The sequence below is a fragment of the Arachis hypogaea genome, chromosome 14 (genome assembly GCF_003086295.3).
Source record: "Arachis hypogaea cultivar Tifrunner chromosome 14, arahy.Tifrunner.gnm2.J5K5, whole genome shotgun sequence".
NCBI classification, from domain to species: Eukaryota; Viridiplantae; Streptophyta; class Magnoliopsida; order Fabales; family Fabaceae; genus Arachis; species Arachis hypogaea.
The window spans coordinates 92,271,904-92,295,604 of record NC_092049.1 but is presented as its reverse complement, the minus strand read 5'-3'; the positions used below and the strand labels follow the sequence as shown (position 1 = coordinate 92,295,604).

Here is a 23,701-nt window from a genome sequence, read left to right as displayed (position 1 = left end):
TGTGGAGGAAAATGCATCCCTTGAGGCATCTCAGGGATTTCTTGATGATGGACTTCCTCATGCTCTTGTTGAGGTCCATAAGTGGGCTATGAGGGAAGAGCAACAAAGGCAAAGGGATGACATAGAAGAGATCAAGCAGCACATTGGATCCTCAAGGAGGAGCACCAGACGCCACCCTTAAAGGTGGATTCGTTCTCTTTACACCCCTTTCCTGTTATTTTTCTATTTTCTATTTGTTTGTTTATCTGTTTTCTTGTCCTAGTTGCATGATCATTTGCATTGATGTCATAAAAAGTTGTAAAATGTTCTATATGTCTCTCACCTTTCTTAAATAAAAATTTTTAACTAAAAAGAACTGAGAGATGCATGAATTTCAAGTTTAAAATAAGATTAGTTTAATTAGTTTGATGTGGTGTCATTTGCTTTTGTTTTTTGAATGTATGATTAAATAGTGCATATTTGAAGTTAAAATTTTAGAATGTTGGCTCTTGAAAGAATAAGGAAAAAGAAAAAATATTATTGATAATCTAAAAAATATGAAAATTGATTCTTGAAGCAAGAAAAAGTAGCAAAAAGCAAAAGAAAAAGCACGTTGCAAAAGAAAAAAAAAATATATATATATATATATATATATATATGCATGCAAGAAAGAAAAAATGGCAAAAAAAAAAATAAAAAGCATAAAAATCCATTACTGCCCAAAAATGCAGGAAAAGGAGGGCAGATTCAAAAAGCCAATAACCCTTTAAACCAAAAGGCTAAGGTAAAAGGACCCAAGGCTTTGAGGATTAATGGATAGGAGGGCCCAATGGAATAAAATCCTGGCCTAAGCGGCTAAAACAAGCTATCCTTTACCATGTGCTTGTGGCGTGAAGGTGTCAAGTGAAAATCTTGAGACTGAACTGTTAAAGTCGTGGTCCAAATCAAAAAGAGTGTGCTTAAGAACTCTGGACACCTCTATCTGGGGACTCTAGCAAAGTTGAGTCACAATCTAAAAAGGTTCACCCAGGTAAAGTGTCTGTGGCATGAATGTGTCCGGTGGTAATACTGGAAAACAAAGTGCTTAGGGTCACGGCCAAGACTCTAAAAAGCTGTATTCAAGAATCAAAATAAGCTTACCAAGGAAAGCCAATAATATCATCTGGATTCTAAGTTCCTAAGGATGCCAACATCTTTGAGTTTCAATGGATAGTGAGATGCCAAAACTATTCAGAAGCAAAAAGCTACTAAGTCCTGCTCATCTAATTGTAACTAAGCTTCATTTGAAACTTAGAAATTTATCACATCTTAATTTTCTTTCTATCCTACTGTGTTCTTAGTTGCTTGGGGACAAGCAACGGTTTAATTTTGGTGTTGTGATGAGCAGATATTTTATACGCTTTTTGACATCATTTTCATATAGTTTTTAGTAGTTTTTATTTAGTTTTTATTAAGTTTTTATAGGTTTTAGTGTTAAATTCACATTTTTGGATTCTACTATGAGTTTTTATGTTTTTGGACAATTTCAGGTATTTTCTGGAGCTACAGAAGTCCAAATGGAGCGTTCTCAATGGCTATGGAAAGTTGACTTCCAGAGCTTTCCAGCAATATATAATAGTTCATACTTTGCTTCGGATTAGAAGGCCCAAAACTGGCGTTCAACGCCAATCATCTGACTAGTTCTGGCGTCCAGCGCCAAAAAGGGATTCCAAGCTAGAGTCCATCGCCCGAAAAGGTGCTAGGACTGGAGTTCAACGCCCAAGGAAGCCTAAGCACGTGGATTTCATCAAAGCCCAGCCCATACACTCACTAAGTGGGCCCCAGAAGTGGATTTTAGTACTAATTAGACTGTTTTACCCTTACTAGTCATCTGTTTAGTATTTAAGGGATTATGTTTATGTAATTCGAACCAGACATCAGACCTTTTACACTATTTTTGAGTTTTACATTGTATTTTACTTCAGTATGAGTTTCTAAACCTCCTAAGTTGAGGGGAGCAGCCCTGCTGAGTCCTATGAATTAATAAAAGTATTATTGTTTCTTCTTCGATCCGTGTTTGTTCTATCTCTAAGATGTATATCCGATTTTCATCGTGGTGAATAGGATGATCTAACCAATTATCTTTGTTCATCACATTAAGATGAACATGCCTGACAAACACCTGCGTCTACTTGGGTTCGTGTGAGTACCTGGAAGAAAAGCACGAGCCAACAGCTATGTTTATACATCTCTCAGACGGTTAATCCACGACTTCGTTGGGGACTTCTCGAGACACCAGTTCAGCCAATTTCTGGGGAGATTAAGGTCTCCGTGGTATAGGCTAGAATCCAAAGAAGCAGTGTTCTGATCCGAAAGATTCGACCTTGTCTGTGGCGCTTTGAGTATGATCGCCAAGAGAATGACTTGCTAGAGCTTCACCCTCCATCAGATTGTATGACCACGGACAATGGCTTTGATCACTTACAGCCTGCCATAGAAGAGGATCATTCACAAGCAAGGAAGACAGTAATCCCAGAGTTCATTCAGAAAGACAAAACAACTCCGACTCTCAACTCTTTTCTTATTAAATATCTTTATTAGTTATATGTCTTCATAGTTTCACAACCACAACCTTCTGATTCCGCCTGACTAAGACCTGTAAGACAACCATTGCTTTCTTCAAGCCACAATCCTCGTGGGATCGACCCTGACTCGCTCAGGTATTACATGGACGACCCAGTGCACTTGCTGGTACTGCTGTACGGAAGTGTGAGGTTTGCATATGCACACCAGTTACCTCAACCTTTTTGAAGATATCCACCATCTTGGGATCTAGGTCCACTTGCTTTTTAGTCCTCCTAGCTAGATATAGAAAGGAAATGGGAATGGCCTCTTTCAACACATTGTCTTCCATAGATACTCTATTCCTTGGTTGAGCAACTTCTTCTTCAACCGCATCTTGTACCTCATCCTCTTCTTCAACATCTTCTACCTCAACAACATCTTCATCTTGAGTGGCTTCATTTGAGCTTGGCTCCTTGGATCTCCTCTCTTGCAATGTGTTGCCGGACCTCAATGTGATGGGGTTGATTCCACTCTTTGGGTTGGGTAAAGGTTGAGAGGGAAGTGCACTAGAACTTGAAGGTTGAGTATTAGAGGTAGAGGGTGGTTCCATACGGGATATAAGAGCTTGTAGAGTAGAGGTAAGACCGGTGAGGCTAGAGGTAAGTGAAGTTTGAAGCTCTTTTTGTACTTGAAGAATAGAACAGAGTGTTTCATCTTGGTTGGAGGAAGAAGGAGGGTAGGTAATTTGGGGCACTTGTGGTTGATTGAGTTGAGGTACTTGAGCTTGCCTTTGGTGAGGTGGTTGGTATCTTTGGCCTTGGTTTTGCTGTTGGTACGGAAGGTTTTGTTGATACCTGTTTTGTTGGTAGTTATTATTCCACCTTTGATTTCCACCATTGTCTTTGCCTCCTTGGTTGTAGTTGTCCCTCCACCCCTGGTTGGGATTGTCTTGCTAACCTTGATTGTAGTTACCACCTTAATTATGGTTACCGCCTTGTTAATAGTACCTTTGATTCAAACGATTGTAATAAGCATTGGTAGCCGCCAAGGTGTTGTCCTCTTGGAGTTGTGGACATTCATCAGTATAGTGAGAATAGCAAGCGCAAATTTCACATACTCTCTGAGGGACTAACTATTGACATTGTTGTTGTGGAGGAGGTGGAGGTTGTTGTTGATTGAGCTGGAGTTACTTGAGTATATTGGTCATCTCTCCCAAAGTCTTGGTGAGAGCAGCGGTCTCACTACTAGAAGAAACTTCCGCAATAGCCTTGGGATGATTATTCCTTTGCCTTGCATGTTGGTTTGACTCAGTTAGATCGGTGATCAGTTGCCCCACTTCTGTCGCCGTCTTGTACTTTGTCAGAGAGCCATTACTCGCAGCATCCAAGAGGGTCTTATCTCGAGGCTTCATGCCTTGGCAGAAGTAGCTAATTAACACCAACTGGTCAATCATGTGATGGGGGCATTGATAAACCCCAATTTTGTGGTTTATCTTGTGCTTAATTTAGGGGATTTTATCAACTTTTCTCACATTTATTCAATGAAATAGCATGGTTTTGTAATTCTCCCTAAATTTGTGCTTAAGTGTAAAAACATGCTTTTTAGGCCCTTAAACTGGTGATTTTAATTCACTTTAATTCCATTCAATGCCTTGATATGTTTGTTAAGTAATTTCAGGTTTAGAATGCAAAGATTGGATTGAAGGAATGAAGAAAAAGCATGTAAAAATGGAGAACTCATGAAGAAATGAAGGAATCGCAAAGCTGTCAATCCTGACCTCTTTGTACTTAATCGATCATAACTTGAGCTACAGAGATCCAAATGAGGCGGTTCCAGTTGTGTTGGAAAGCTAACATCCGAGGCTTCAAAATAATATAAAATTTGCCATAGTTTCTTGACGTTTAAGGACGCGTACACGCATCACGTGCACGCATCAGTGGATCAGTGTGGGTCATTTTGAAGAAAACGTGGCCAGCGATTTCTAGCTCATTTTGGGCCCAATTCAACTTATTTATGATGCTATTGAACCCAAGGATTGAAGGGAAATGAACAAAGGAGTCATAGTTTAGTTTTCATCATGTTTTAGAGTAGAATTCTAGAGAGAGAAGCTCTCTCCTCTCTCTAGATTTAGGATAGAAATTAGGGTAAAGTTAGGTTAATCTCTCTAAAAGTTATCTTTCAATTCATGGTTTGATTCCAATTCTCTTTATATTTTAGTGTTCTATTGTCTTAATCTTCTTAGTTTCTCTTGTTAATTTCTTGTTTTGCTCTCTTTTATGTTGATGAACCATTGTTGGATCTTAATTTCTTCTAATGCAATTTTATGTTTCTATGTCTTTTGATGTTTACTTCACTTGTTATTGTTGATTCCTTGCTTTTGTTAGTTGTAGCTTTTATTAATTCTTGCAATTTGTGATGTTTACTTTTCTTGCACACTAGGTGTTTGACAAAATGTTTTCTCTAGTTTTTGAGTAGTTTTCTTTACTCTTGGCTTAGGCTAAGGAAATTGAGTGACCTTGAGTCATTGGGTCTCATTGAATTGGTGATTTGAGAACCCTTGGTGATCAATTTGATACCCATTGACACTAACCCACTACTAATCTAATTAGTAGATAGGTTGGGACTTATGGATTGATGTTGATCAAGCCTATTTGACGTACTTCAAGCCTAGGAGTAGATATTATGTACTTAAGGCTTTTGGAAGTAGACTTAATGAGCTTTGGTTCCTCATAATTATCAATATATGGTTTGTAGACAAGGATGGTGATCTCAATTACCTATGTCTAGCCAAGAGTTCTTTTCCTTTATTTGATTAGTTCTTGACATTTTACTTTCTTGTCATTTATTTCTCTTGCCAATTATAAATCAAACCCTCTTATTCCTTCAAAGCCAATAATTGATCACTTCATTGCAATTCCTTGTGAGACGACCCGGAGTTTAAATACTTCGGTTAATTCTTATTTGGGATTCGTTATTTGTGACAACCAAATTTTTTATTGGGAGGATTATTTATTGGTGTAGAACTATACTTGCAACGAGAATTTATTTGAGAAATTCTAGACCATCAAAGAATTCACTCATCAGGCATGAATCAAGGAGATTCTTAAAGCATTTCCAATACTCATACAAAGTATCTGATTCACCTTGAACAACGTAAGAGATTTCCTTCCTCAATCTATCTATGACCTTTGGTGGAAAGAACTTGTCCAAGAATTCCCTTCTAAGAAAATCTCAATTAGTAACAACAGCTTCAGGTTGAGTGTAGAACCACTCCTTTGCCTTTCCCTCAAGAGAAAATGGGAAGGCATATCACCAAACGTCAACCTCATCCACACCATGTCGCCTAGTAGTTGTACAAGCTGTCTGAAAGTCTCTGAGGTGCTTGATAGGCTCTTGAGCGGGTAAACCATAAAATTTGGAAAGTAGATTGATCAATGCGGTCTTCAGTTCAAAATCAGCAGTCAAATTTGGATGACGCGCTTGAAATGGTTGAAGTCTAAATCTGGAGCTCCCGCTTCCTTATGAGTGATCCTTCTAGGAGCTGCCATAGTATCTGCACCTAAATCAACAAAAGAGACGTCAATGGATTTAGTAGGAGAGGAGTTAGTTTCTTCCTCAAATGACGCTTCAGACTCAACCTCGGGTAAGGTTGGTGAATTGGGCGAAACCCCTTCACTACCCTCGGAGGCTAACCAACGTCGAGCTCGCCTAATATGTGAGATAGTTTTTTCAATTTCAGGATCAAATGCGGCTAGGCTCGGATCCGGTAATGAACTCATCATTCAATAAAAGAAACATACTAAGAAAAATAAATAATAAATACTACTAATAAACAAAAAAAAACACAAATAAAAGAAAATTGCAATTATGTAAATATAAATATATTTACACCAACCAATAACTTAGCACACATATGCAACTCCCCGGCAACGGCGCCGAAAATTGACGTGAGAAAAAATGCCAGTTAAGAATTTCTTATAAAAATAGCGTTGCAAGTACAGCCTTAACCGACGAAATTTCTACTATCAATTTAGAATGTGTCACAATTAATAATAAATAACCGAGAATTGACACAAGATGCAATTTATTGGTTAGGATTTTCTTGAATATTTTTGAAATTGAGAACGGAAAAGTAAATAGCTAGGAATTAAAGCGATGAGTAACTAACAAGAGATGTTATGTATTCAAAATAAAAGGCCTTGGTCAGAGGAGAGAATTGGAGTTTCTATCCTTGTTGTCTTTTCCAAGTATAATAGTAAATGTTCATTGCTTGCACTTAGTTATCCTTTAGCAATTGAAAAAAAGTCAAGTGGGTATCACTAACTCTAACCCACAAGTCCTAGTCACTTCATGGAGAAGGATTAGAGTTGGTGAGAGTTGAGTTAGCCAGCAATTCCCAATTACAGATCAATACTTGAGTATCACAACTCAAGGGATCCCAATTAATTAACCCCCAAGCCAAGTTGGAAGATCTACTCCATTAATATGAATGCCATTTTCATAAACACATGGTAGGCGTAAATAAAAGACATGATAATTATAAGGAAGTAATTAAATCAAAATTACCACTAACAATGATTAACAATAACCAGACAAACAATAAAAATAAACATAAAAATAATTCAATGCATTAATGAAATTCAGGAGTAACAATATCCAAACATAAATTCAATAACTAAATGGAAAAGAGTATTAAGGAAATGAAATTAAAGAAGAAGGTTATAAGAAAAATGACTCCGATTGAAGATATCAGCAACTCTCTCAAGATCCAAATCCAAACAAAACTAAGAACATAAAAAACCCTAGAGAAAAGTAAGTGTTTCTCTCTCTAAAATTCAAAACTAATCTAAAACTAAAGTGAAAAGTGAAGTGTGTCCGGTCTTAGCTCCATCCCTCCCTCTAGTCTGCATTTTCGAGCTTGAAACTAGGTCCAAATCAGCCCAGAAATCGCCCCCAGCGAGTTCTGTTAAGTGCAGCACGTGATGCTCTGTCACGCGTATGCGTCGGCCACGCGTATGCGTCAGCCACGTGTACGCGTCACTAAAAGACGCTCCAGATCACGTGCACGCATCAGCCATGCGTGCGCATCGCTCCTCGCTTCTCAACTCTTTAGTTTCTTGTGTTCCTTCTACTTTAACATGCTTCATCTTCATCCTTTAAGCCATTCATGCCCTGTAAACCTAAAAACACTTAACAAACACATCACAGCATCGAATGGTAATAAAGGAGAATTAAAAATTAAAAATTAACAATTTTAGGGTCTAGGAAGCATGTTTTCAATCATAGCACAAAATTTGGAAGGAAACTTAAAAACATGCAATTTACATGAATAAGTGTGAGAATAGTTGATAAAACCCACTCTATTCAGTCCAAAATATATCATAAAATAGTGGTTTATCAGACGCCATGCATGAGAAATCTCCATTTTCCAACATCAGAGAAGAGGATTACAACCTAGACGGTGGGGTTGAGTTTCGGGTCGGCCACAGATTCAAATGCTGAGATGCAGTAATACAGGGTGTGAAGAACTACAGTATTCACAGAAGTGTTGAGTACTGAGTGGTTGAATCGGACCGATTAAAGTACCATGCGCATTGCCGTCAAGCTGCAAATGGATGTCCATGAAGTCTCCATGTTTCCTTCTGACAGAACCTCGGATACTGGTGAGTTCAAGTTTAATTGAGGCATACTTACTCATTTATGATTACTATACATTGAGTAGTTTCCAACTATGGATGTTTTTTTTTTATTAGGGAGGTCCAAAGGGATAGTGGAGCGCATACTTGTCTAGCACCGACCATGTCCAAGACCATTGACAGTTGGACAGCAGCCTCATCTACAAGGTCATCCTTCCATTGATATAGTCCAACCCATCCATCAGCATCCCTATCCTGCAACGTGTAGTCGGGCAAAGCTATCACTTCAAACCCTCTTACAGAAAGGTCTGGATGGCGAAGTTCAAGGCAATTGCGCAGATATACGGGATTGACAGGAGTTATATAACAAGGTGTCGAAAGTGGTACAGGCACTACAGAGTTGTTATCCCAAAACTATTAGTGAGCTCAAGGCCGTACCTTACTACGATAGGAACCTTCTGGTCCGCGACTGTGGCATGTTTGACAAAGTATTTTGGGCTTTTCCATCTTGTGTTAAGGCTTTCAAGCATTTCAAGCCATTTGTTTTCATCGACGAGATGCATTTGTATGGCAGATATGGTGGGGTGTTGCTTATTGTAGTGGCACAAGACGACAACAACAATATCCTCCCTATTGCTTTTGTAATTGTGGAGTTCGAGAGTACGGAGTCGTGGTCGTTCTTCCTTACTAACTTGAGACAACATGTCACCCTACAAGAGGGTCTGTTGATTATCTCTGATAGATCATAGGTGATCAAAGCTACATTAAGGGCCGATGATAGTGGTTGGCAACCTCTTAGAGTATTCCACGCTTATTGTATTAGACACATGGCCGCAAACTTCATGTCTCATTTCAAGTCGACCGACGGCAAGCGATACCTTATAAACGCCACTTATAGTCCAAGCAAGGCTAGGTACGAGTGGTACTTGGATGGCTTGAGAGGTTTGTCGCGAGAGATGGCATACTGGACTGGTCGTTTAAAAAAAGAGATATGGCTCTAACATTGTGACAACAGTCGACGGTTTGGCCTTATGACAACAAATCTGTCAGAGTGCATCAATGTATTCCTCAAAGGTACACGGTACTTGCCGATTTCTGCCATTGTGCACATCACGTATGAGAGGTTGTAGCAGTTGTTCATAACGGAGGGCAGGGAAGTGCAGTCACAACTGGCTGCTGGAAATCGCTTCTCTCAGAGGATGATGGCAGCCATTGAGAAGAATAGACAAGGCATCCCGAAGATGCATGTTACTCATTGTGATCGACGAGATTTTGTGTTTCTCGTTGAGGAGTTAGAGCCATTCGAGGGTTGGTCGCAAGGTTTCTTTCGAGTTATGTTAAAGGTTTATATTTGTAATATATATAATCACTAATGGTAAATGTTCTAACAGATTTTGCCATAAAACCAAACAACAACAAAAAAGTACACATAAAAGTACTATACATTAACAAGTCATACAAGCTCCACTTTTACAATACATCATTCATAACCTGGTACATAAATTTAACAATAACATTGACTAAAAAAAACAAGACATTATCGGTGGTGGGGATCCTGATAGTGGAGCCGATGCCCAACCCCACATGGGGAGGCTGTGTATGGTATTGAGGTCGGAAGGGTCGAGGGTCTGCATGAGGGTGGGGTTGCGCAGTATGATCCTGTGGCCGCTGCAGAGGCAGTGGGAGAGGTGGGATATAGGAGCCCCGGGAGTGAGGAACGGGGGCATACTGGTGCAGATGAGGATGAGGTTGAGGTAGTGGAGCTAAAGGGGGTGTCACTTGAGGACGGAATGAGGTCAGCAAGATCCCGTAGTCCACTGACGGTGGCGTCGCATACTGCACACCCGGTGTCACCCCTGCCCCGTATCCTGAAGAAGCACCAGGCGATAGCTGTGGCATCCAAGTTGACGTCTGTGCTACAGCAGATGGCTGATGAAACTGCCCAAACCCCTACTCCCTGTCAGTCCAGAACTGGTCGGAAAGGCATTGTATCGATGTTAGGTCAGTGGTATGAAGCTGGAATGCCTCCTCGAAGAATATCTCCTCAACCATCTACTCCTCCTGATAGCTACTGCTGGATGGGCGGGCATCATGCCATCCGGGTGGTGCGATGTCCTAGACGGGTGACAAATGGAGATTTTCGGTTGGAATTTTCACAAAAATAATCTCGTCAAAGTATAGATCCAAAACGATAGACAACCCTCAATCAAAGTTTAATTTGTTTATCACAATGCAAACCAATAAAAATCGAGAGTATTTAAACCTCGGGTCGTCTTTCAAAGAAATTGCAGGGAAGTATGCATATTATTGGTTATGGGATATTTTTGGGGTTTTCTAGAATGATAGACAAGAAATGAAATTAAAGAAGCAAACAATTAAAGAAACTAACTAAGAAAGGTCTTGCCAAGGGGTGAGAATTGAAATTCCTATCCTCATTATCATCCTCAATTGTGATAGTGAGTGTATTTTGCTCTCACTTAGTTATCCTCTAATATTGAAGGAAAGTCAAGTGAGCAAAATTGACTCTAGTCCACAAGTCTTAATCAAATCCTAATGAAAGATTAACTTTAGTGGAATTCAAGTCAACTAGCAATCTTCAACCACTAATCAACATTAGATTTTGATAATTCAAGAGTTTCCAAGTTACAAACCCAAGCCAAAACCACAAAAATCTACTCTAAAACCAAAGGTGACATTTCATCAAACACCTAAAATACAATAAAGGCAAACATCGTAAAATGCAAGAATCAATAAAAACTATAACTAACTAAAGCAAGAAATCAATAATAGCAACTAAAGCAAACATCAAAGGACATGAAAATATAAAATTCCATTAAAAGGAAATTGAAATTAACAAGAGAGTTCATGAACTAAAATAGATAAAATAAAGAAAGTAACAAGAGAAACTAAGAACAAAGATATAATAACAAGAAATTGCAAGGAAAACTAAATCAAAACAAGATCAAAGCCTACATCTAAGATGAAATTTAATCTAATCTACCCTAATTCTAGAGAGAAGAGAGAGTTTTCTCTCTAGAATATAACCTAAAGCATGTTACTCACTAAACCTAATTGTTCTCCCATTGTTCCTTCTTGAATTTGGCCTCAAATACTTTAGAAATGAGTTGGATCTAGGCTTGAATGAGCCAAAAATTGCCAACCACATTTTCTTTAAGGAAGTCACATGATGAGTATCATGCGTACGCGCCATGTCATGCATACACATCGCCTGACAAAATCCCCGCTCATGCGTACGCGCAAGGCATGCATACGCGCGGCCATGAGTTACTTCAATCCCTATTTCTTCATGAATTCTCAATTTTGCATGCTTTTTCTTCATTTCTTCAATTCAATCCTTGCCTTCTAAACCTAAAATCACTAACAAACACATCAAGGCATTGAATGGAATTAAAATAAACTAATTTTAGCAATTTAAGAGCCTAAAAAGCATATTTTCACTCTTAAGCATAAATTAGGGAGAATTTACAAAACTATGCTATTTCACTGAATAAATGTAGGAAAATTTGATAAAATCTACCAAATTCAATACAAGATAGACCATAAAATTGTGGTTTATCAATCTCCCCACACTTAAACAATAGCATGTCCTCATGCTAAACTCAAGAAAGATACAAGCGGTATCCACATTTATTCAATGCAAACTATCTATATGCAATTCATGCAACTACTTGGTCAAAATAAATCAATTTCCAAGAATATATATATGAAGATAATGGCTAAAGCATTCTCAATCAAATCAAATCAAATCCAACAATTGATTAGAGTTATTAAAAAGAATTTACAACTTGCAAGATAAAGGATAAACATAGGTGGAAGCATAGAATTGCGCAATCGAACCCTCATCGGATTTGTATACACTCTAATCGCTCAAGTGTTTAGGATTGATTCACTCAATTCTCTTCTAATCTTACTTTCCAAGATTTGTTTTTCATCTAACAATCAACAATTATTCAATGCATGTATACAATTATCATGAGGACTTTTCAAAGGTTGTAATGGGGCTAGGGTCAAGGTGAATTGTATTTGGTCAAGTGAGTTTGAAATTTAAATCTTTGACTAACTTAGAACCACTGTTGTTTACCATTAGGACATTTCCTCCAAGGTGCAAAGCTTGATCTCTTTGAGACCAAGCTCTGATACCAATTGATGATTATCAGTGGCTAAGAGAAGGGAGGATTGAATCTTAGCTTCTTTTTCTACTGAATAGTACTTTTGCTTTTTCAAAGAAACTTAGGAGATATTTTTACTTTTGTCTCGTAACTAGTTGAGAGACATTTTCATTTTGTCTCCTGAGTAACTGAAACAGAAGTAAAGTAGAGAAGAAGAAGTAACACCCAGATGTATCCTAGTTCAGCTACCTAGTGCAATGTAGCCTACATCCAGTCTCCATCACAATTATGATGGAATTTCACTATCTTTTTCAAGATTACAATCACCAATCTTTTCCTAGGATCTACCCAATCCTATCTGGGACAAATCCAAATTCTAAACCCAATCCGAATTTGACTAGACCTCAACCTAACTTTTAACAGCAAAGTGCTAACCCAACTTGCAAGAAAATTCCCACAGGATCATGACACAAAATAGATAGATGTATAAAAAACCTCTAAGACATCTTATGGCTTTTTCTCATAATTTAACTCACTACCTTTTACCTTTCATTGGCTTTTTCTTACAAATCTCACCATGTTTGCCTTTTTTTTCAATGAGACTCAAACAGATTAAACTGAGAAAAAGAAAATACTAAATGAATAACATGAAGGAGAAGAACTCTAATAGCTTGGGTAGCTATGAAAGTGAACTCTATGCTTTTCACTTACTCTCCTTGCCTTCAACCCTTGGCCGTTCACCCTTAATATAGAAGAGTGAAACTTTCAAGGTTGAATCAAGTTCAACCCTAATACCGTCTTCTTCTCCAACACTAGAGACTAGTAGTGGCTTCATCAGAGAAGAGAGAGAGAACCAAATCTGTTACATGCAACTCACTTATTCTTTCTCATCCTTTTTCTTCAAGCTTCTTCAATCTTGACCATTGAGCTTGACTTTCGCCCCAAGTTTTGATTTTGAGCGTTGATGAACTTCTGACCATGGTTGACATCACCTTTTCCATATAGTTGTTTCTTCTGTGCTTGAGACCTTGTGGTTTTCTTCTTGGTTCTTCAGTGTAGCACAAATGAGGGAAGATACTTTTGATGTGCTTTGACCGAGTGAGACTAGCTACTTGGTTGTAGCTCCTTTTCTTTGCTTTGATTTGGCAATACTCCTTTTGCCTTTCTTCATAACCTTTCTTCTGTGGTTTTTATTTTCTTTTTTCTTCTTCTTTGGTTGAGTGATGTGACCAAAGCAAGGAAGAGAGGAGAGAGAAGAGAGAAGTGATGGATTTCGGTGGAAGCTTTAAGAAAATTAAATTGAATTGGAACTTGGGAATTAAGTTTCTTGAACCATGGGAGTAGGTAACCGTATAAAGCTTTAGTTACTTTACTGAATGGGATTGGATCTTTGGGCCTTTCTGGGTTTCTTTCTATTTCAAAGTTCAGCCATTAAGTCTTGGGTCAATTTGATATAATAGCTGAATTTGATATTGATCAAGATGGACTTGCTCATTTGTTTATTGGGCCAATATGAAAATCAATTTGTTTTCCTGCACACTAAACCGAATACATTAAACAAACAATTGGTAGCAATGTAATAATGTTTGTTCATCATATTAATTAAATATTAGTTTTTCAAACTCAACAGTGGCGTTTGGTGCCAGGTGATAGGATAAAAAAATTCTTCTTTTTCTTCTGCACGAACTCTGTTAACTCACCCGAACTTTACCTAAAATCATCAAAACAACAGTGCAAATCAAAGTAGCTTCCAAACAAGTCTAAAACACCAAAATCTCATAGAAACTCAATAGATCTATATGTAAATTACTATGAAATTGTGGAAAAGATGCTCACGCATCAACTCCCCTTTGGCCGCCTAACACTTTGTACCATAAAAGCATAGCCTGTCTTATAGTAGTGCGATAGAATTTACGTTTAAGTTTTAAAGGTACTTTTTTGTCACATATAAAACCAGACGCACTCTGCCATTTTGACCAACCTGCTTGGATCCTATGATTTACATTCTGTTCAATCTCTCCATTATCCTATATGATGCACTCAAGATACTTAAAACTTTTAAATTTTTGTAGGATGTTTTCTCCAATTTTCACCTCTATATTAGAATTTTCCCTTCAGTGGCCGAACTTACATTCCATATATTCCATCTTGCTATGACTTATGTGCAGACCATACACTTCTAGAGCTTCTCTCCATAAATCTGACTTCTTATTTAGGTCTTTCCTTGACTCTCCCAGAAGGACGATATTGCCAGCAAAAAGCGTGCACCATAGCACAGACTCTTAGATATGCTCTGTGAGTACTTCTAAGACTAATGTGAAAAGTTATGGACTTAAGGATGATCCCTGGTGTAATCTTATACCAATAAAAAATTCTTATGCCATACCACTTTGAGTCTTCACACTAGTTGTAGTCCATCATACATGTCATTAATTACACGAATATATACGATCCTTACTCTCTTTCTTTCCAAAACCTTCCATAAGACCTCCCTTGCACCATATCGTATGTTTTTTCTAAATCAATAAACACCATATGTAGATCCCTTTTATTACTACGATACCTCTCCATCATCCTTCTTAACAGGTATATAGCTTCAGTGGTGGATCTGTTGGGTATAAAACCAAATTAGTTCTCTGTTACTTGTGTCTCTTGTCTCAGCCTCTGATCTATCACCCTTTCCCATAACTTCATGGTATGGCTCATGAACTTGATCCCTCTTTAGTTTTTGCAACTCTGTATATCCTCCTTATTCTTGTAGACAGGTTATCAAGGTGTTATTTCTCCACTCATCTGGCATCTTTTTCTACCTTAAAATCTCATTAAAAAGCTTGGTTAACCAACTGATACCTTTCTCTCCAAGGCCCTTCCAAAATTTAATCGGAATATTATTGGGTCCTACTGCCCTACCATTTTTCGTCCGCTTTAGAGCCTCTTTTACCTCAAAGTCTCGAATCTTTCGATAGTAGTCAAAATTTTGATTTTCTTCTCTCGTGCATAACCGACCAAGCTCAGAAGAGTCTTCTGTCATTCGTTAAATAACTCGTAGAAGTAGTTCTTCCACCTTTCAGTGATCTTCACATCTTGAGCCAAAATATCTCCATCTTTATCCTTTATGCACTTAATCTGATCCAAGTCTTTCGCTTTTTCACAGCTCTTTGCAATCCTATATATACTTTTTCTCCTTTCTTTATGCCTAAAGATTGGTAGAAACCTTCATATACTCTTGTTCTTGCTTCACTTACAGCCACTTTTGTCTTTTTCTTAGCCGCCTTATATTTTTTTGAATTATCTACATTGCAGCACAAAGACCACTCTTTAAAGTACTCCCTTTTTTGCCTTTATCTTTTCTTGTACACTCGCATTCTACCACCAAGACTCCTTGTCTCTTGGTCCTATCACTCTAGATTTACCAAAACTTTCTTTTGCTATTCTTTGAATAACTTCTGCCATCTCCCTACATATCTCATCCACGCTTCCGGCCACTTTGCCTCTACTCCTACTGATTGAGCGGATATTTTATACGCTTTTTGGCATCATTTTCATATAGTTTTTAGTATGTTTGTTTATGTTTTATTAAGTTTGGTTTTAGTGCAAAATTCACATTTTTGGATTCTACTTTGAGTTTGTGTATTTTTATGCAATTTCAGGTATTTTCTGGCTGAAATTGAGAAGCTAGAGCAAAAGTCTAATTCAGAGACAGAGAAAGCACTGCAGATGTTGTCCGGATCTGACCTCCTTGCACTCAAAAGAGCTTTTCTGGAGTTACAGAAGTCCAAATGGAGCGTTCTCAATGGCTATGGAAAGCTAACATCCAGAGCTTTCCAGAAATGTATAATAGTTTATACTTTGCTTCATAATTGAAGGCCCAAAAATGGTGTTCAATGCCAGCCTCCTGTCCTATTTTGGGGTCCAGCGCCCAAAAGAGAAGATACCGGCATTCAATGCCCATAAAGGACCCCCTAGCCAGCGTTCAACACCCTAAAGGCCTCCTAGCACGTGGATCTCCATCAAGGTCAGCCTAAACACTCACCAAGTGGGCCCCAGAAGTGGAGTTTAGCACTAAAAGACTGTTTTACCTTTCTTATGTAATACTTAGTCATTAATCTAGTATTTAAAGACTTTCTACACTAGATCATCGAATCTCTTCTGTCATATTTTCATTTATCATTGTATTTTCTATTAGTATGAGTTTCTAAACCTCCTAGGTTGAGGTGAGGAGCTCTGCTGAGTTTTATGGATTAATAAAGTACTACTATTCTATTTCAATACGTGTTTAATTCTCTATTCTAAGATGTATATCCGTTCTTCATCATTATGAATGCGTTGAACCGACAAAAGGTTATCTCATTCTACATGGGTTCAGAGTGAGTCTTTCATTAGACAATGACGAACCATTAGCTTGATCATACATCTCTTAGACGGCTAATCCACGACTTTGTTGGGGACTTCTCGAGCACTAGTTCAGCCGAGGTACGGGAAGATTAGCGTCTTTGTGGTAGAGGCTAGAACTAAAGGCGCAGCATTCTCTGATCCGGAAGATTTGACCTTGTCTATGGCGTTTGAGTATGATCACTAAGGAGAATGAACTGCAGGAGCTTCACCCTCAATCAGATTGGATCCGCACTAACCCTGGGGTTCAGATCTGGAGGAGTATTGGCGATCCCTTAAGAAAGGAGTCGATCACATACAGCCTGCCTTACAAGAAATCATTCTTAGTTGAAGAAGACAGTAAGACCGGATTGATCCAGAGGAACAAAGCAACTCCAAGCCTTAACCATCTTCATATCATTTCATTCACCATCAATTGGGTAACTGATGAGCGGATAATTTATACGCTTTTTGGCATTATTTTTAGTATATTTTTAGTATATTTTAGTTAGTTTTTATTATGTTTTTATTAGTTTTTAAATAAAAATCACATTTTTGGACTTTAGTATGAGTTTGTGTGTTTTTTTTTTGTGATTTCAGGTATTTCTAGCTGAAATTGAGGGACTTAAGCAAAAATCTGATTCAGAGGCTGAAAAAGGACTGCAGATGCTGTTGGATTCTGACCTCCCTGCACTCGAAGTGGATTTTCTAGAGGTACAGAAGCCTAATTGGCACGCTCTCAATTGCGTTGGAAAGTAGACTTCCTGGGCTTTCCAGAAATATATAATAGTTCATACTTTGCCCGAGATTTGATGGCCCAAACCGGCGTTCCAAGTCAGCATAGAAATTCTGGCGTCAAAACGCCAGAACTGGCATAAAAGTTGGAGTTAAATGCCCAAACTGGCACAAAAGCTAGCGTTTAACTCTAAGAAAAGACTCTACACGTGAAAGATTCAACGCTCAGCCCAAGCACACACCAAGTGGGCCTTGAAGTGGATTCTGCATCATTTACTCATTTCTGTAACCCTAGGCTACTAGTTACCTATAAATAGGACATTTTACTATTGTATTTTTATCTTTGGACGTTTAGTCCTTAGATCTTTGAGGCTGGCCATTCGGCCATGCTTAGACTATTTTCACTTATGTATTTTTAACGGTGGAGTTTCTACACACCATAGATTAAGGTGTGGAGCTCTGCTGTTCCTCATGAATTAATGCAAAGTACTATTATTTTTCTATTCAACTCAAGCCTATTTCTGTTCTAAGATATCCATTCGTTCTTCAACATGATGAATGTGATGATCCGTGACACTCATCACCATTCTCACCTATGAACGCGTGCCTGACAACCACTTCCGTTCTACATGCAATCAAGCTTGAATGTGTATCTCTTGGGTTTCTAATCTAAGATTAGAACCTTCATGGTATAGGCTAGAATCATTGGTGGTCATTCTTGAGATCCAGAAAGTCTAAACCTTGTCTGTGGTATTCCGAGTAGGATCTGGGAAGGGATGATTGTGACGAGCTTCAAACTCGTGAGTGTTGGGCGTAGTGACAGACGCAAAAGGATCAATGGATCCTATTCCAACATGATCGAGAACCGACAGATGATTAGCCGTGCGGTGACAGCGCATTTGGACCATTTTCACTGAGAGGACGGGAGGTAGCCATTGACAACGGTGATACCCAACATAAAGCTTGCCATGGAAGGGAGTATGAATGATTGGAAGAAGGCAATAGGAAAGCAAAAGTTTAGGAGGAACAAAGCATCTTCATACGCTTATCTGAAATTTCTACCAATGAATTACATAAGTATCTCTATCCTATTATATATTTTATTCATCTTTTAATTATCTTAAACTCCATAACCATTTAAATCTGTCTGACTGAGATTTACAAGATGACCATAGCTTGCTTCAAGCTGACAATCTCCGTGGGATCGACCCTTACTCACGTAAGGTTTATTACTTGGACGACCCAGTACACTTGCTGGTTAGTTGTGCAGAGTTGTGACAAAGAGTTGAGATTACAATTGTGTGTACCAAGTTGTTGGCGCCATTGATGATCACAATTTCGTGCACCAAGTTTTTGGAGTCGTTGCCGGGGATTGTTCGAGTTTGGACAACTGACGGTTCATCTTGTTGCTTAGATTAGGTAATTTTACTTTTTATTTTCGAAAATTTTTTTTTAAGATACAAAAAAAAATTTCTATTTTGTTCTTCAGAGTTTTTAAGAATGAATTCTAGAGTTTCATGATGATCTGTTGAAGTCTGGCTGGCTGTGAAGCTATGTCTAATCTTATTGGACCGAGGTTTTAACTTATCATCACAAGAGCTTGTTGATTTCTATCAATTTTGCTGTTGTGAGCAATGATCTGCTAAAGCTTGGCTGGCCATTGGCCATATCTAGTGTTTTGCTTCGGAGCTTTCATTGAAAGCTTGGCTGGCTAGTAAGCCATGTCTAATTCCTGGACCGGAGTCTTAGACTAGCATTGCAATGATTCCTGGAACTCTTAATAAAAATTTTGAATCCCTTTATTTTCTTTTCCACTCAATTTTCGAAAAATCACAAAAAAAAAATTAAAATCATAAAATCAAAAATAATTTGTGTTTCTTTTTTGAGTCTAGTGTCAATTTTTAAGTTTGGTGTCAATTGCATGTCTTTATTCTTCTTGCATTTTTCGAATACATGCATTATGTTCTTCATTGATCTTCAAGTTGTTCTTGATGATTTCAGTGCTCTGATCTTTAATTTCTCTTATTTTGTGTCTTTTGTTGTTTCTTACATGCATTTTCAAATTGTTATAGTCCTTAGTATACAAACTTCTAAGTTTGGTGTCTTGCATGCATTGTTTATTTGATTTTAGTTGCATTTTTATTGTTTCTCATCATTAAAAATTCAAAAAAAAATTTTAAAATTGTGTCTTTTCAAGTCAATAACACAGAGAATTTAAGATTCAGAACATTCAGCAGAGGAATTACACAAAAAAAGCTGGGCGTTCAAAACGCCCAGTGAAGAAAGAAAACTGGCGTTTAAACGCCAGCCAGGGTACCTGGCTGGGCGTTAAACGCCCAAAAAGGTAGCATTTTGGGCGTTAAATGCCAGAATGGATGTCATTCTGGGCGTTTAACGCCAGGAGGACACTAGAGGGAAGATTTTGTTTTTAATTCAAATCTTTTTCAAATATTCATAATTTTTCAAAATCAAATCTTTTTTAAATCATATCTTTTCAATCATATCCTTTCAAAATTAATTTCTTTCCATTTTTTATTTATTATTATTTTCGAAAATTCTTGCTACAATTAGTAATTTAATTCAAAAATTGTCAAGTTGTTACTTGCCTATTAAGAAAGAATCAAATTTTAATTTTAAAATCATATCTTCTAATTTCTTGTTAGTCAAGTAATCAACTTTAATTTTAAAACTTTCCTTTTTTTTATTTGATTTTCAATCATATCTTCTCAATCATATCTTTTCAATCACATCTTTTTCAAAATTAAGTCTCAATCATATCTTTTTTATTTCTAATTTCAAAATCTTTTTCAAAAATCACTTAATTTCTTTCCCAATCTTAGTTTTCGAAAATCATCAATCAAATTTTCAAATTCCTTTTAATTTTTTTAAAATCTTTTTAATTTATTTTTGAAAATTCTTCCCCTCTTTTCATACCCTTCTATTTAAGGACTAACACCCCTCCTCAATGAGCAATTCAAACTCTATCTCCCTTGATAAGTTCAAATTCTCTCTTCTCTACCTCCTCCTTCTATTCTTCTTTTCCTCTGATACCTCAAGGAATCTCTATACTGTGACATAGAGGATTCCATATTTTCTTCTTCTCTCTTTTCATATGAGCAGGAGCAAGGACAAGGGCATTCTTGTTGAAGCTGATCCTGAACCTGAAAGGACCTTGAAGAGAAAGCTAAGAGAAGCTAAAGTACAACTCTCTATAGATGACCTAACAGAGCTTTTCAAACAAGAAGAAAACATGGCAGCTAAAAATAACAACAATGCCAACAATGCAAGGAAGGTGCTTGGTGACTTTACTGCACCTACCCCTGACTTCTATGGGAGAAGCATCTCAATCCCTGCCATTGGAGCAAACAACTTTGAGCTTAAGCCTCAATTAGTTTCTCTAATGCAACAGAATTGCAAGCTTCATGGACTTCCATTGGAAGATCCTCATTAGTTCTTAGCTGAATTCTTACAAATCTATGACACTATCAAGACCAATGGGGTTGATCTCGAGGTCTACAAGCTTATGCTCTTTCCCTTTGCTGTAAGAGACAGAGCTAGAACATGGTTGGATTCACAACCTAAAGAAAGCCTGAACTCTTGGGAAAAGCTAGTCAATGCCTTCTTGGCAAAGTTCTTTCCACCTCAAAAATTGAGCAAGCTTAGAGTGGAAGTCCAAAATTTCAGACAGAAGGAAGGTGAATCCCTCTATGAAGCTTGGGAAAGATACAAGCAATTGATCAGAAGGTGTCCTTCTGACATGCTTTCAGAATGGAGCATCATAGGTATCTTCTATGATGGTTTGTCTGAACTGTCCAAAATGTCATTGGACAGCTCTACTGGAGGATCTCTTCATCTGAAGAAGACGCCTGTAGAAGCTCAGAAACTCATTGAAATGGTTGCAAATAACCAATTCATGTACACCTCTAAAAGGAATCCTGTGAATAATGGGACAAATAAGAAGAAATGAGTTCTTGAGATTGATACTCTGAATGCCATACTGGCTCAAAATAAAATATTGACTCAACAAGTCAATATGATTTCTCAGAGTCTGTCTGGAATGCAAGCAGCAACAGGCAGTACCAAAGAAGCTTCATCTGAAGAAGAAGCTTATGATCCTGAGAACCCAACAATGGAAGAGGTGAATTACATGGGAGAACCCTATGAAAACACCTATAATCCTTCATGGAGGAATCATCCAAACCTCTCATGGAAGGATCAATAGAGGCCTCAACAAGGCTTCAACAACAATAATGGTGGAAGAAATAGGTTTAACAATGGCAAACCTTTTCCATCATCTTCTCAGCAATAGACAGAGAATTCTAAGCAGAGCCACTCTGAATTAGCAACTGTAGTCTCTGATCTAATTAAAACCACGCAAAGTTTCATGACTGAAACAAGGTCCTCCATTAGAAATTTGGAGGCACAAGTAGGTCAGCTGAGTAAGAAAGTTACTGAACTCCCTCCTAGTGCTCTTCCAAGCAATACAGAAGAGAATTCAAAAAGAGAGTGCAAGGTCGTCACCATAACCCACACGGCCGAACCTGGAGAGGAGGAAGAGGCAGTGATCGCCACTGAGAAAGACCTCAATGGACGTCCACTGGCCTCCATGGAGTTCCCTAATGAGGAACAATGGGAATCTGAGGCTCACACTGAGGCCATAGAGATTCCATTGAATCTACTTCTACCATTCATGAGCTCTGATGAGTATTCTTCCTCTGAAGAGGATGAAGATGTTACTGAAGAACAAGTTGCTAAGTACCTTGGAGCAATCATGAAGCTAAATGCCAAGTTATTTGATAATGAGACTTGGGAGGATGAACCCCATTGCTCATCAAAGAACTGGATGACTTGACTAGGCAGAGATTACCTCTGAAGAGACAAGATCCTGGAAAGTTCTTAATACCTTGTACCATAGGCACCATGACCTTTGAAAAGGCTCTGTGTGACCTAGGGTCAAGCATAAACCTCATGCCTCTCTCTGTAATGGAGAAACTAGGAATTTTTGAGGTGCAAGCTGCAAGAATCTCATTAGAGATGGCAGATAATTCAAGGAAACAATCTTATGGACTTGTAGAGGATATCTTGGTAAAGGTTGAAGATCATTACATCCCTGCTGATTTCATAATTCTAGAGACTGGGAAGTGTATGGATGAATCCATCATCCTTGGCAGACCCTTCCTAGCCACAGCAAAAGCTGTGATTGATGTTGACAGAGGAGAATTGGTCCTTCAAGTGAATAAGGACTCCCATGTGTTTAAAGCTCAAGGATCTCCCTCTGTAATCATGGAGAAGAAGCATGAAAAGTTTCTCTCAATGCAGAGTCAAACAGAGCCCCCACATTCAAACTCTAAGTTTGGTGTGGGGAGGCCATCATCATGCTCTGAGTATCTGTGAGGCTCCATGAGAGCCCACTGTCAAGCTATTGGCATTAAAGAAGCGCTTGTTGGGAGGCAACCCAATCTTTACTTATCTATGTTAAATTTCTATTGTTATTTTATGTTTTCTGTAGGTCGATGATCATGTGAAGTCACAAAAATAACTGAAAAAGCAAAAACAGAATGAAAAACAGTATTAAAAATAGAACACCCTAGAGGAGAAACCTACTGGCATTTAAACGCCAGTAAGGGTAGCAGAATGGGCGTTAAACGCCCAGTCTGGCACCATTCTGGGCGTTTAACGCCAGAAAGGGGCACAGAGCTGGCGTTTGGCGTTAAACGCCAGAAATGGGCAGCAACCTGGCGTTTAACGCCAAGATTGGCAGAAAAGGGCATTTTGTACGCCACTTGGTGCAGGGATGAAAAATCCTTGACACCTCAGGATCTGTGGACCCCACAGGATCCCCACCTACCCCACCTCTCTCTCTCTTCTTCACCCATTCACTAATCACCACAATACCTCTTCCCCAAAAACTCCGCACCTATCAAATCATACCCTCTTCTCCATAAATCCTTCACCAATCCACATCCATCCATCATAAAACCCCACCTACCTCACCATTCAAATTCAAACCACTTTCCCTTCCAAACCCACCCTATATGGCCGAACCCTAACCCTCTCCTATATAAACCCATCTTCACTCCCTCATTTTCACACAACATAAACACTACTTCTCCCCCTTGGCCGAAACACCAACACACCTCCATCTCCTCCATTTCTTCTTCTTCTACTCTCTTCTTTCTTCTTTTGCTCGAGAACAAGCAAATCTTCTAAGTTTGGTGTGATAAAAGCATTGCTTTTTGTTTTTTCATAACCATTTATGGCACCTAAGGCCAAAGAAACCTCTAGAAAGAGAAAAGGGAAGGCAAA

At 38.3% G+C, this 23,701-nt stretch overlaps 1 protein-coding gene and 1 non-coding gene across 2 annotated transcripts; one reads left to right on the top strand and one right to left on the bottom strand.

Moving 5' to 3' along the window:
- The first annotated feature begins 8,110 nt into the window (after positions 1-8,110).
- On the top strand, positions 8,111-8,908 carry LOC140178632 (uncharacterized). The gene is made up of 3 exons (XM_072215836.1): positions 8,111-8,186; positions 8,277-8,308; positions 8,516-8,908. Exons 1-3 carry the CDS (start codon positions 8,111-8,113, stop codon positions 8,906-8,908), a joined length of 501 nt encoding a protein of 166 aa, XP_072071937.1.
- A 12,142-nt stretch (positions 8,909-21,050) lies between these two features.
- Positions 21,051-21,158, bottom strand: LOC112745067 (small nucleolar RNA R71). The gene has a single exon (XR_003173014.1). It is a non-coding gene; the product is annotated as a small nucleolar RNA R71 (small nucleolar RNA).
- Between the last annotated feature and the right edge of the window lie 2,543 nt (positions 21,159-23,701).